The sequence below is a fragment of the Trachypithecus francoisi genome, unplaced genomic scaffold (genome assembly GCF_009764315.1).
Source record: "Trachypithecus francoisi isolate TF-2019V2 unplaced genomic scaffold, Tfra_2.0 Lachesis_group10, whole genome shotgun sequence".
Taxonomy (NCBI): domain Eukaryota; kingdom Metazoa; phylum Chordata; class Mammalia; order Primates; family Cercopithecidae; genus Trachypithecus; species Trachypithecus francoisi.
In genome coordinates this window covers 52118839-52132596 of record NW_022681455.1, presented here as the reverse complement: position 1 = coordinate 52132596, position 13758 = coordinate 52118839, and the positions used below count along the sequence as shown (strand labels likewise).

The window sequence follows — 13758 nt, the reverse complement described above, 5'->3', positions numbered from 1 at the left end:
CCTTATTCTATGTTCTGAAAGTAAAAGAAAAAAGGTGGCACTTAAAAACTCTTAAAGCACATCTTTTCAGTTACTTCAACATCCGTCTCTGAACATTCATTCAACAATTTATGACTAATATTGACATTAAGCTATTCTGTTACCATCTGATGAGTAAACCCTCATACTAAAAAAAAAAGAATGTGAAAAATGGAAGCTTGCATGGAATTGTGAACTCAATTTGGTAGTAGAAAGCTGGCTACTAAAGAATACTTAGATTCTAGAATGGAATACAGTCACACAGCCACTGGAGAATTGTGTGAGGTAGGTTCAGATTCCGGAAGCAATCAAAATCTACCTTTGTCAAAAGTGCAAGATAACTCGCAGGCCATGGAGCAAATGTCATTTGCTCTCTAGATAGCCTAGTCCTGCAACAGCTGAATTTTCACCCTGATTTTTCCTTTCTTTAAACAGTATAACTCGTCTGTTTGGGGTAAGTTTGAAGAAGCGCCCAAGGTGATAGTGACAGTGATAGCTGCTACAGGAAGAATGTCAGACCTTGTTAAGTGCTTTACATAAAATCTCAATATTGATTTCACTGAACTACGAGATGGATTAACATTAGCCCCATTTTACAGATGAGGAAACAGACTCAGATAAACAAAGCATCTTGTCCAAAGCCAAAGGTTTTACTGCTAGAACATTTAGTTCCAATTCCAAATCTTATGTCCATAGCCAACATACGGTGGGAAGTACACTCGTCTTGCCACTCCACTCCAAGGTTTCTGTGAGCTTGCCCATCACTGTCAAACCCTGGAATGATTGACAGGCTGACAGGTATCCCTGACGACACAGTGCTTTTACATTTCCAGGGCCAGTGTCTTCTTGGGATCAGGACTCACAGGCCAGAACTTCTTCACAGCAGAGGAGGCTGTAGGAAGAGAGGGTATGGACAGCCATGAAGAGCCCTGGGCTGAGCTCCTCAGGGGCTGACATTCAATCATTAGTTGAGCGTGGTTAAGCCTTTTAAGCTTTCTGAGCCTCAATTAAGCATCTCTAAAATGGACAAAGCGGTACTTATCCTTCTTATTCTAAAAGTCGTCTAAAGAGGTAGAGGAGCAAGAATCTTGGAATTCATCCAAGATTTCTCTTTCCTCCTCCTTTCCATATCCGTTCAGTCACAATTTCTGCCAGTTTTTATCTCTTATTTATGATGTATCTGTACAGCAGCTGTCTGTTTCTGGACCCCATCACCTCTTGTGTTACATGCTGTAGTGGTTTCTAGAGGCCCCGACTTGCCCTCTGCCCCTTCAAGCCCCTCCCCGACATTCTCTACATCAAGCATATGTCTGATGCATGGTTCCCACCTACTCACCATCCTCTGATGGCTTGCTATCCCCTACTGGAAATGGGCCAAACTTCTGACGTCCTCCTTGTCTGTTTCTCCAGCTCGCTCTCTCTCTCTCTCTCTCTCTCTCTCTCTCTCTCTCTCTCTCTCTCTCTCTCTCTCTCACTCCAGCAACACTTGCAGGCACTGTGCAATTTCTTCCCTCCACACTCAGGCTATCTTTCGTTTTAAATGCCCTCTCCTTCTCCTCTTTGCTAGGCCACTTCTAGTTCATCCTTTAAGACTCAGATTAGTGTCATTTCTAAACATTTTCTTCTACACCTCAATACTCCCATCCTACTCCTAAACTTCTCATTCTTTCACATACTCTCTCATTTCTCCAACCCAAGGTATTAAATGATAGTTTTGCACACCTGCTTTACGATGCTGATCTTCTTGAGGACAAGAACTATTTCGTATTCATCTTTATATCCCTAGTATACCATATAATAGGTGCTCTGTGAATGTTGAAAAAATTATCAAATATCTACAACTATGTTAAAAGTTTAAGAACTTCATAAATTGTTTTGTCTTTGATCTGTGTAATTTTGAATGCATGACAAAAGAATGTGTTAATCTCTACGTAAAGCTAATACAAAATTCCAGTGCTAGTGTAAAAAAAATGAAATTTTAAAATAGTAAGTTAAAAGCAGGGGGTTATTATGATTAGCGGTGAATTTTGGTATCTGACTGTAAGGGATCAATCTTTGCCTCCATATGTCTCCTCTGCTTTGTCACATGGGAAAAAGCATTATAAAATAACCTCCTAAAATGTCTATTTTTCAGTGGTAACCATTCATCATTAGCCTTTGTACCTTCAGTTTATACAAAATGTAACTCCTCTTTTCTCTGGAGGGAATGAATCTTAGAAATGTCAAAGCTTGATAACGGAGAGGAAAGAATGAGATAAAGCTAAATTCTGGGGACTATGTGTCATATTACTGCAGGCAATTTCTTTTTTTTTCTTTTTTCTTTTATTTTTTCTTGAGACAGGGTCTCGCTCTGTCACTCAGGCTGGAGTGCAGTGGCGCCATCTCAGCTCAGTGCAACCTCCGTCTCCTGGGTTCAAGCAATTCTCCTGTCTCAGCCTCCCAAGTAGCTGGGATTACAGGTGCACACCACGACACCCGGCTAATTTTTGTATTTTTAGTAGAGACGGGGTTTCACCATATCGGTCAGGTTGGTCTCGAAATCCTGACCTCAGTTGATCCACCTGCCACCCGCTTCAGCCTCCCAAACTTCTGGGATTACAGGCCTGAGCCACCACACCTGGCCACCGTAGGCAGTTTTAAACAATCAGGAGCAGCATGAAAGAACTGGGTATGAGGTGTGAGGTGCATGTGGGGAAGGAGCATTCAGTATGGGGAAGAATGGGAGGGTCCTAAAGACAGTGAAATTCATTCTCCTGCTTAGAGAGAATTACAGATTCTTGTGGGTGAACTGAAGCCTTTCCCAGTGTACTCAAAGTTGATTCCTCCTTGTGCTGTAACTTATTGTTCCCTGACTTGTCAATATTGTCCTTGAGGTCAGGAGGCAGATTTTCTAAGAAAACATCGTGGTACCTAGGGGCTTTTGCTGATACCATGAATGACTCCACATTTCCCCTTCCAATTTGAAAATATTGATCCTGGATAATATATACTTCTGATCTTTTTCTTATTATGTGCATTTTTAAACAGTTACTACTAGAAAAAATTTCAACTGTTGCTGAACTTAGAAAGTTAAAGTAAGAAATAAATTATTAATGTATCCTATTATTATTATCTGGGTCATATTCTGATCTATATTTGGAAGCTTACTTTTTTTTTTTAAACTCTTGCAGAAATATTATCTGTGTTTCCAGAAACTGGGAGCCTTGGGGGAAGAACAGACATCACAATTACAGGAGACTTCTTTGACAATTCTGCCCAGGTTACCATTGCAGGTAACTATGTTGAAATGGCTGAAAATAGTTCATAATTTTAGATGCCCTAGGAGATTATATGTCTGTATGGCATGAAGGATACAGGAGGAAGCAAGCTTTGCCCCTTCTGACTTATCATGTTTGATAAGTCATGTGTTTGGTTGAGAACAGGTAGGATTTCAATCCTGCAGTACATGGGTCAGAGGAACAGAATGTCTTGCACACACACTCACAATGCATAGGCAATTCCCTCAGGTGCCCCATCTTGTGAGTGAAGAGAAAGAAAGAAATATAGCTGCTTCTTAGCAAAGGTTTACTCCTACTAAAAACAGCCCCTCTCTTCGCTCTCCCTTGTTAACTATCTTGATATAGACAAGCAGGAGTGGGTGGGCATTTGCTATACAGATTATTCCGGAAATCACCCGCACCCCAAACTTGGCAAACCCTTCTGTGGACCTATCTAGAGCCTTTTGCTCTGCCAGGTCCTGTAGTAGGTGGGATGCTTCTGTAGTCGCTGACACCAAGCGTGTCCTCACACTGTTATGTCACACTTATCTCCCATGCTCAGCCAAGTGGTTCAGTACATCCTCAATGAAGAGCACTTCATTGCATGGCTTTCCTTCTGAATACTTCAAGCTGCCCTACGCTCTGCTGCTCTGCAATCTCTCTTTTCTCCTTCAATTGGGGTGACAACTTTTGCTATCCCATCTACACCCAGCCCTTTGTCTTAGAATAGGAGCCTGTCTACTTCAGTCTGGTCTTGCCATCACATCTCCCCACTGCCTCTCTCTCTCTCTCTGTATGTGTGTGTGTGTGTATATATGCAATTCACATATATATGTGTATATGTGTATAATAGGTATATGTGTATACCTATACACACATATACACACACATACATAAATTTCTTTAATTCCCTTTAGGCATTCCATGTGATATTAGACACGTGTCTCCCAAGAAGATTGAGTGCACCACTCGGGCTCCAGGTAAAGATGCGAGGCTCACCACCCCTCAGCCAGGTAAGGAAGCCACCAGGGCTGTTCAATAAACTCTATATATCTTTAATCGCGAGGGGCTGATGAGTAGAAATAAAAGGGTTTGAATTCTGTCTCGTCTATATGACCCGCTAACTCAGTGAGCCCTGGGTCCACGATACCATTGTCAAGGCTCTCCTTTCAGGAAGGCTCTTAGTTTTATTCAGGTGCTTAGTGACACTGCACTTCTAGCCCCAGCCGGCTGTATGGCCAGTGGTGTCCAGAAGAGACCATGGTCTAGAAAGCATAACTGCCCTCAAGATATTGTTATAGCTACTGGAGGAAACCCCCAAACTGCCCGCCTTCATTCAATGGGTCAGTTGCGTGTCCACTGGCTAAGAAGATAGGAGCATTAGAGTGTGCTCGGCTATGCTCAAAACAACAGCATTAGACAAGGCCAGAGAGTGGGGCACAATGGGATGTATTTAAATATGAATTTTTCTCCCCTGTGGGCATCTGTCTGCTGCTTTGAGAAACAGGGATGTATTGTGATGTTGCCACCAGGTTATGCCTGAAGTGGGCAGAAATGGAGGAGACAAGGCAGCTTCCAGATGTCCTTCTCTGTTTAAAGTGTCCACCCCACAGCAGCAAATTAAGAGCACAATACTGGAACGCTTTTCTGCTGAGCATTAGAACTGAAGACTCAAGTGTAGTCAGGGATGAAGGGCAGTTGGTGCGTTACCCAGCTCAGAACCACAGGCTGACTTAATGGTTAAACTCCAGGCAGCAAGAGTCAACTCTAGAGGCACAGTACCTACAAGGAAAGTTGCCCAGCAGGGGAAAAAAACCTTTCTAAAGAAAGGGCATTCAGGTATGAAAATGCATGCAAAGTTTTGGCTTGAGAATTCTCCAGCTCCCAGATCTACAGTTTTTACTCAGTGAACGCTCCCATCCAAGGAAACAAAACTACTGAAACAAGTAATCGAGATAATGTGTGTTTCCTGTCAGGAAATAGAGAGTCTGCTCCCTTTTTGAGTATTTCCTGCTTTAGCTACTTGGGTAGTGGTAGGATAATTTCCTGAATGCAGCTGGTTTTGACAGTTAGTGATGTCCTTTATGAAGGGCTTTTGAAGTTTCTTCCACAGAAGCTGGGCAAATTACTACGGAAACCAGTTGTTTTCAACCAGGGGCAATGTTGCCCCTCAGGGGACATGTAGTAATGTGTGGAAACGTGTTTGGCTGTTAGACCGGAAGTGGTGGTGGTGGTGATGATACTGATATCTAGTGGGCAGAGGCCAGGAAGGCTGCTAGACATTCTGCAATGCATAGGACACGCCCTCACAACAGTTACCCAGCCTAAAATATCAATAGTGCTGAGGTTGAGAAATCCTGGTTTAAAGTAATATTTTCAAAATATGCTCTTACTTTTCTGTTTATTCCTTATCCACCTCTCCCTTTTAGGAGTTATTGAGGAACAACAGTATTAGTTTAAAATAATAATTACCATAATTACCTTTATTGAGCACTTACCGTATTTCAGGCTCTTGGAGTATATATTTTCCCTTAGTCCTACTGTATTATTGCTATTTTATTATTGGTCCCATTTTGATGCATGAGAAAAATGAAGATACAAGGACATCAAGGAATTTGCTCAAAGCTACACTTCTGCTGTGATTCCAGAGTTTTACCCTTAGCTCAAGTTAGTATTCAATATTGATTGTACCTGTGCCTTTGGCCTCGGAGTTTGCTTAATACAAAATATAAATTAATACGATATCATTTAAAATGTCACATAATAGCAGCATGACACATATTTGGCTCTGTGTGCAGGTCCACAAATTGAGGCCATGACACTTGAGAAACTTAAGGATTGCCAATGTTATGGGAAAAAAAGGACTTCAGAGAATTGAATTTCCCTGCTGAACTGGGCCTTAAAAGATACTGAAGCCCACTTCCGGCTTTGGGAAGCACAAAAGCAAGCCACGTCACAAGCACGCAATCACACTGTCCTCCTTTTATTCAGCCTCAGTTTCTGTTTGCTCATTCACATTTTCTCCAGGACTTGGTTCTCTTCTCTAGGCACTCTTGCTAAAAAGGCTAACTCCTACCCCAGGGAATGTTTACTGCTTTCCAGAACATTTGTATTTCATATTAACTACAGAACCTTGCATATAACTACTCTGTCTGGCTCTAGGTTGACTCACCTGTACAGGTAGCATCTGGGTCATCTTTCACCTTGTAATTTGAAATAAAGTAGTTCCCCAATTTGGGAAGGTGTGCCCTGTAATGTTTATGACGTCTACATGTCTTACAGGCAATCGAGGGCTTCTTTTTGAAGTTGGAGATGCTGTTGAGGGATTGGAACTGACTGAAGCCACCCCAGGGTACAGGTGGCAGATTGTCCCTAATGCCAGTTCTCCATTTGGGTTTTGGTCAAAGGAAGGACAACCTTTCAGGTATGTTGTAGGAAAAGTGGGAGTCCACATCAAAAGCATCTTTACTAACATAGGTGAGGCTAGGAGACAGATAAGGAAGGCATCGAGATTTCCAGGAATTTATAACACCAGCCAATTCAACAACAACAGAGTTTGACCGTATTCTCAGTGTTGGTCATGCTAGTGCAGGGACCAATTTTGATCAATATGTAAAATTTGTATTTTCCACAACTTAGTTTACAATCTGTTTTGAAGATGATTATCAACTAGAATACTGAGCTGAGCTAGGAGACTTGAAAAACAGCAGGGTAAAACATGCTTTAGGTACATGGTTAAGAGGTAAAACTGACATCTGGCTGACGCCAAAGAAAGATCCAAGAATATGCCCTTTGGGTACATAAGGGAGCAAAGTCTCCGCAGCATACTATAGGGACAACATTCCAGTGCTGAAGGTCAACCCAATGGCCCTCGTAGAGCAGGGGAAACTCTTGTGGGTTCTGTGAGACATTGTTTTCAGTAGTAGTAATGGCATCATGACTTTAATATTCCGTTTAATAGTGTGTAATTCCTTCAGTCTTTTTAGTCCCTTCAAGGATGGAGCCAAAATTTCCAGTATTCTAAAGTAAGCTTAAAAATATAAAAGCTTGAAAATTGCCTAGACATACTGTTTCGTTAGTGTGTTCTCAGTGTATATGTTGAAGGGTGGATCCTTTACTGAATGATGGCTCTCTTTTCCCTTTGAAATCCTTCTTAGAGAGGATGGCTGTGACTCCTGAGTGTGAATTTCAGCCAGTCTGTGACCTCCTCCAAATATTTTACCATTTTATTAGGTTGGTGGAAAAGTAATTGCAGTTTTTACTATTGAAAGTAATGGCAAACACTGCAATTATTTTTGTACCAATCTAATAGATTTCAACTCAATTTGAAATGAAAAGCTTAGAGAATTTTTAGGCATTGAATAAGCCAAGTAGGGTTGGTAATCTGTGAGCAGTGTCTCCTGAAGCCTTGCTTACTAGGTACTTAACCAAGAGTTTATGGTTTTAAAGTGGCAGTTAAGGCTGGATGCTATGGCTTGAGTCTTTAATCCCATCCACTTGGGAGGCTGAGGCAGGAGGATTGCTGGCGTCTAGGAGTTTGAGACTAGGCCCTGTCTCTAAAAAGTAAAAAATAAAAAATTAGCCAGGTGTGGTGGTGTGCACCTGTAGTCCTAGCTACTTGAGAGGCTGAAGTGGAGAATTTGTTTGAGCTCAGGAGTCAGGGGCTGCAGTGAGCCATGATCACACCACTGCACTCCAGTGTGGGCAACAGAGTGAGACTCCGTCCTTAAACAAAGAAACAAATAAACAAAAATGTGGCAGTTAATTTGTGGTCCATTGTAGCACCTAATAATTCACCTTTATCATAGTTTTTAATGATCATTTAATAATGTTCAAAGGAAAATCTTTCAGCTACATTTGGTGTATTTGGGAGTGTTAAGGAGTGAGTCAGCCTACCCCAAAAGGCAAAAGAACATTTTGACTTCTACAGTAGGTCTTGTGGGGTATGTCCCTTTAACTGCCATTTTGAGGAACCACAAGTCAGGTAGTAACTAATTCTCCATTCCCTCTCTCATTAATCTCTTTAAAATCTAAAAATTTTAAATTAAAAATTAGAATATTTATTTATTTATTGGTAAGTTTATGTAATTATACTGATGGATCTTTAAAATACTTATTTTTGAAGCTGTTTTAGGTATGAAATTCTCTCAAAAATAAAGATAATGTATATACATTAAAGCAAAATTTAAAAACATCTTTATATTGGTCATCTGAAGATTTAAGAAAATAGTATCATTAGAAAATATTCTTGGTTGGTATTTATTTGGGCAGTCTAGTTCCTTAACTATGTCTGCCTATAATATTAGATTGCTGGAATTTAAATATTAAAAATATGATCTTTTAAAAAAGGTTTTATGAAATTGCCTGTAATCTTCTTCAAAGCTGCCTTTGATGGGTTTTAATTTGAAATTCTTGACATTTTGAATTGACTCTTATCTGTGGATCATAATATTTTTAATTAGAAAAATACTCTTTGCAGGTGTTGCGGTTGCTGGTAAGCTCAGAGCAAACTCTGATAAGCAATCTGTCTTCATTTCTAATAATAAGAATCATATTTACTATAGATTGAGCTTCTACCATGATCCAGGGCCTGCAGTAGCTGTGTTAGGTGGTTTTATCAGCTAAGTCTCCATATAGCTGTGTGCTGTGGCTACAACTTTCCCAAACATGACACAACAGCAAGGGGATTTGTGTCCAGTGTAGAGACGTATTGGGCTCTTGAGACTAGGCAGGTACTATATCTTTTTCTAGAATATTCTGGACAATTATGTGGCATAAGAATCAGGTTGTTCTTCTTCATTACCATAAAAGATGACAAAGTACAAGGGCAGCTATTTGTTGGTTCAGTGATTCAGGCCTTGGTTACTCTTGCTTGACTCTATGTTCTTCCGCTTTACAGAGCACGGCTCAGCGGGTTCTTTGTGGCTCCAGAGACAAATAATTACACTTTCTGGATTCAGGCAGACAGCCAAGCTTCCTTGCATTTCAGTTGGTCAGAGGAACCAAGGACCAAGGTATTCACTGTCTTCTTATTTTCCTTTTCTCTGTTGGCAGTCCTATACCCATGCAGAAAGAAAGAATCAAAGTTAAGGCTCTCTGTTTTACAGATAGTTTTAACATGCCATTGGATGATCAGGAACTTTAATTGTTGAAAAAGAACTTGGTTGAATGTGAACCTACTATTTATTGAGCACTCACTATAAGCCAAATGTTATGCTACATCTTTTATAGAACTTGTCTCTAGTTTTCACTGCATCTCTGCAAAATGTATGTATATATGCATATATATTATGTATGTGTTTGTGTGTATATACACATATATATCTAAAGACATGTGTATGTATCTTTTCCACATGAAGAAATTGAGGCTTAAAAAGATTGTGTGGGCCAGGTGTGATGGCTCATGCCTGTAATCCTAGTGCTTTGGGAGGCTGAGGCAGGCAGATCACTTGAGCCCAGGAGTTTGAGACCAGCCTGGGCAACATGATAAAATCCTGTCTCTATTAAAAACACAAAAATTAGCCAGGCATGGTGGTGCATCCCTGTAGTCCCAACTACTTGAGGGGCTGAGGCGGGAGGATCACCTGAGCCTTGGGCAGTCGTGGCTGCCATTGCGCTCCAGTCTGGGCAACAGAGTGAGACCTTGTCTCAAAAAAAAAAAAAAAAAAAAAGAAGAAGAAAGAAAAAAAGAAAGATTGTGTGCCCAACCCACTTGGATAGCAAAAAAGCACATTCAGGATTCAACCCCAAATTTACCTGACTCCAAAACTTGTGCCTTTTCCACTAATTTTGGGTGGCCACGTAGGCAGCTATATGTAGGAATTCCCCATCAACATTGAAAGATAAGATGCCTTTAATAGCAGCCAAAATGCAGTTATGCCATTGACAAAGAATCACAATATTTTCCTCAAATTATTACTATGTTTCTCTGAAATTGGTTTGCTAGTTGGTTGGAGAAATGTCATAGATTTTGATGTGATCAAGTCATTCCAGGTCTCTGAAGGGCTTAATACTACCTTCTCCATAGTGTCATGTAATCCTAGGGTTTAGGTTGGTTTTTCCTTCTCTGAACATGGCCCATCTAGTCTCATTTGAATACTACTCAATTGAAAGAGATGATAGATAGACAGGTAGATAGATAGAGAGCTGGAGAAGTGTAAATAACCACAGGGCTGAGGTAACTGGGTTAATATGTTAAAAGGCAGATCAGTTCAAAACTCTCTTGTTAGTAGCAGTTCAGACACTTAGTGTTTGAGAAAGAGATGCCTGGAAGCTTCATAGTGTTGATCATGATATGCTTATTTGGGCACAGGTGAAAGTGGCCTCCATCAGCGTTGGCACTGCTGACTGGTTTGACTCCTGGGAGCAGAATACAGATGAAGGGACCTGGCAGCAGAAGACTCCCAAGTTGGAGCTGTTGGGTGGAGCCAAGTACTACCTGGAAGCAGAGCATCATGGGATAGCCCCAAGCAGGGGGATGAGGATTGGTGTCCAGATTCACAACACCTGGCTGAATCCTGATGTGGTCACTACTTACCTCCGGGAGAAGCACCAGATCCGAGCCCGAGCCCAGAGACTTCCAGAAGTACAGGTCTGTGTGTCTTCCCAGTAGCATGGAGCTGAACTCTGGAAGGAATAAAGTCCCGCATAGCCGGTGGACTGGGAGCCTGGGGACCTGAGGGGTCGTTATAACCTTGCTGTCAAAGAAGTAGGATATCTGTCTAACAGCATTGTGAAGATGTTTACAAAAATGTGATGTCTTATTCCTGAGATTATCTTACTCATTGAGTTAGTTTTAGGAATTTAAGTTCCAAGTAAGTCTTCTTTTAGGAACTTATTTCCCAGAAAAGAGACAAGGTCCTCTAAACACACCTCTGACATGTGTGCATGCATGCATGTGAGCATATACACATTAAATTCCATAATTTTTGATTGATTCAGCCTGTATTTCCCTATAGCCTGGATTTTCTAAGTCTTCTTTGAAAAGGTCAAGTCCTTTGGGTCTCTCAGCTGTGCCCCATATTTTCATTGAACAGTTTTTATGTATTATAGTTTTTGTTGTTCACTTTTTGGTGTACAAAGACAAATCAATATGAACTCTGTCTTCTAAATCTTACAGTCTAATAGTAAAACATGTGCACAAATAACCATAGAACAAAGTAGAAAGTAACAAGTGATTTAAGAGATTAAAAGCTGGCCAGGTATGGTGGCTCATGCCTGTAATCCCAGCACTTTGGGAGGCCAAGCCGGGCTGATCACAAGGTCAAGAGATTGATACCGTCCTGGCCAACATGATGAAACCCCTTCTCTACTAAAAATACAAAATTTAGCTGGGCGTGGTGGCACGTGCCTATAATGGCAACTACTTGGGAGGCTGAGGCAGGAGAATTACTTGAACCAGGGATTAAGAGGTTGCAGTGAGCCGAGATCACACCAAAGCATTCCCACCTGGTGACAGAGTGAGACTCTGTTTAAAAAAAAAAAGAAAAAAAAAAGCTGCATAGAATTTACTCCATAACAAAAGTATAATGTGCCCTATATGGAATGTGTTGGAAGCAAAGCAGAGACTGCATAAGCCTCCAAGAGAGGGTGCACGCCACGGGGCTGCTTCTGCCTGCCCGGCTACCCTTGGAAGAAAGCAATTGGTGAGAGGGGCTGAAAGTGCAGCATTCAGTGGCAACTGTTACATCTCATACTCTCTATCAAGGGGCACAGATAAATAGGGAGACTGACACTCATATTATTCTAACAAAAGTTCTCATTAGGCGATGATGCTGTGTTCTCCAGAGATTTCTGAATGGTAGGGCATCGAAAAGTTACAATTATAATAAGAAGGAAATAACAAGCTGAGGAGGAAATGTCCTGTGTTCTTAGATTGTCTCTCTGGCTTAATTAGCACCATCATTTAGTCTTGTCTCTTTTGACTTTTTTAGGTGCTGAATGTGTCAGGCAGAGGAAACTTCTTCCTTACTTGGGACAATGTCTCTAGTCAGCCAATCCCTGCAAATGCCACAGCCCATCTGGTGGGAGACTTCTTTAAAAAATGAGAGATGGTGGTGGGAGAACTGGGGGTGGTCTTTATGCTCATGATATAAATTCGTGGCATTTTTTCCTTTGTAATAGATTCAAACAACCATTGAGGAGTTACTTGCAGTAAAATGCAAACTGGAACCCCTTTGGGCTAACATCCTTCTTCGGCTTGGATTTGAACGAGGTGCTGTCCCTGGCTTCACACATTCTGTCTTTTTCATCATGGTCTTTTTTCTTTCTATAAAATGAGGACAATCCCCATTTCCTCTCCAAGGTGATAACAGAGTAAAAAAAAAATATGCAATCTGGATTTGGACACTGAGTAGCTGAGGGACTGGCACTGTGCTTGGGAGGGTGATGCTCAGTGTGGGTGTCAATAGAAAGGAAAGGCATTCCTCCTGGGCTGTGAGGTAGAGTGTAGCACCCTCCTATACGCCCCATGCCACATGCTGGGAAAAGGTCAAAGACATAGGTGAGAAAGAGAAACATGCAAACCTAGCCAAAACCATACTAATCTTCAAATTACATCTAAAGGAATTACTAATTAAGAAAGTGGTCTTAAGAAATTCTTAAAATGTGAGGGTATGTTTTTAAAACTACTACTAAGGTGAACTAAATTCTAGTTATTTTTGAACACCTCTTCCATCTTGATATTCCTTGTCTTTTTGCTTCTCAATAGTTTTTCATATCCTGCTACACAGAGAAAATGCTAAAGGATTTTCAAGGCTCCGGGGAACACAGAATGCGTTTCTTATCGCTGGAGCCTTCAAGCCAGGGGTGCTGACCACTCATGCTGTGGCCCGCTCTCCCAGGGTTGAGGGGCCCATATCATGGTGAACAGGACAGCCCCTACAACAAAGAATTATCCAGCCCCTAAAATAGTAATAGTGCCGAGGCTGGAAACTCCTGTTCTAAAGTCTTCTTGTGCCAACAATGTTGCCCCTCACTGAGTTAGAAACCAAGGATGCTGGGGAGTTAGAGTTGAGGAACTGAGTCTCAGAGAGGTTGAGTTACTCAACGTTGCATGGGTAATTGGGTTAGAACAGGGGTTTTCTTAAGTGAGATACTCTAAAATCCTCATGCACACATGTTGGGAAGCTCTGTCTTGTTTAACATCTATGCTTGTCTTTCTATTTTATCTGAACTGCATCCAGGCCTAGAAGTTTCCAACTCTGATGGGGACCTCACCAGTGGTACGGAACCCTTCTGCGGCAGGTTCAGCCTCCATCAGCCTCGACACCTTGTCGTAACTCCCCCGGCTGCCCAGAAGGGCTATCGGCTAGATCAGTATACACATGTGAGTAGCAGCCCTTGTGCTTCCGGGTCAGGTGGGTAGGGATTGGTACTGGTCTGTGGATTCCAGACTGAAAACTCAGAAGCACAAAGGAGTGATTGCTGTGATCTGCCCAAGGTGTTTCAGGCTGAGGTTCTAGGTCTCTCGACTGCTGTTTCA

The 13758-nt window shown here is 41.5% G+C and overlaps 1 protein-coding gene across 1 annotated transcript in view; it reads left to right on the top strand.

Annotated features, from left to right (window-relative positions):
* Positions 1-13758, top strand: part of PKHD1 (PKHD1 ciliary IPT domain containing fibrocystin/polyductin) — a 477374-nt gene that overhangs the window by 18853 nt on the left and 444763 nt on the right. Inside the window, 8 exon segments of the mRNA XM_033217424.1 lie at positions 3189-3290; positions 4193-4288; positions 6558-6699; positions 9175-9289; positions 10588-10866; positions 12209-12298; positions 12399-12489; positions 13460-13602. Of these exon segments, the coding sequence (XP_033073315.1) occupies positions 3189-3290; positions 4193-4288; positions 6558-6699; positions 9175-9289; positions 10588-10866; positions 12209-12298; positions 12399-12489; positions 13460-13602 (1058 nt within the window).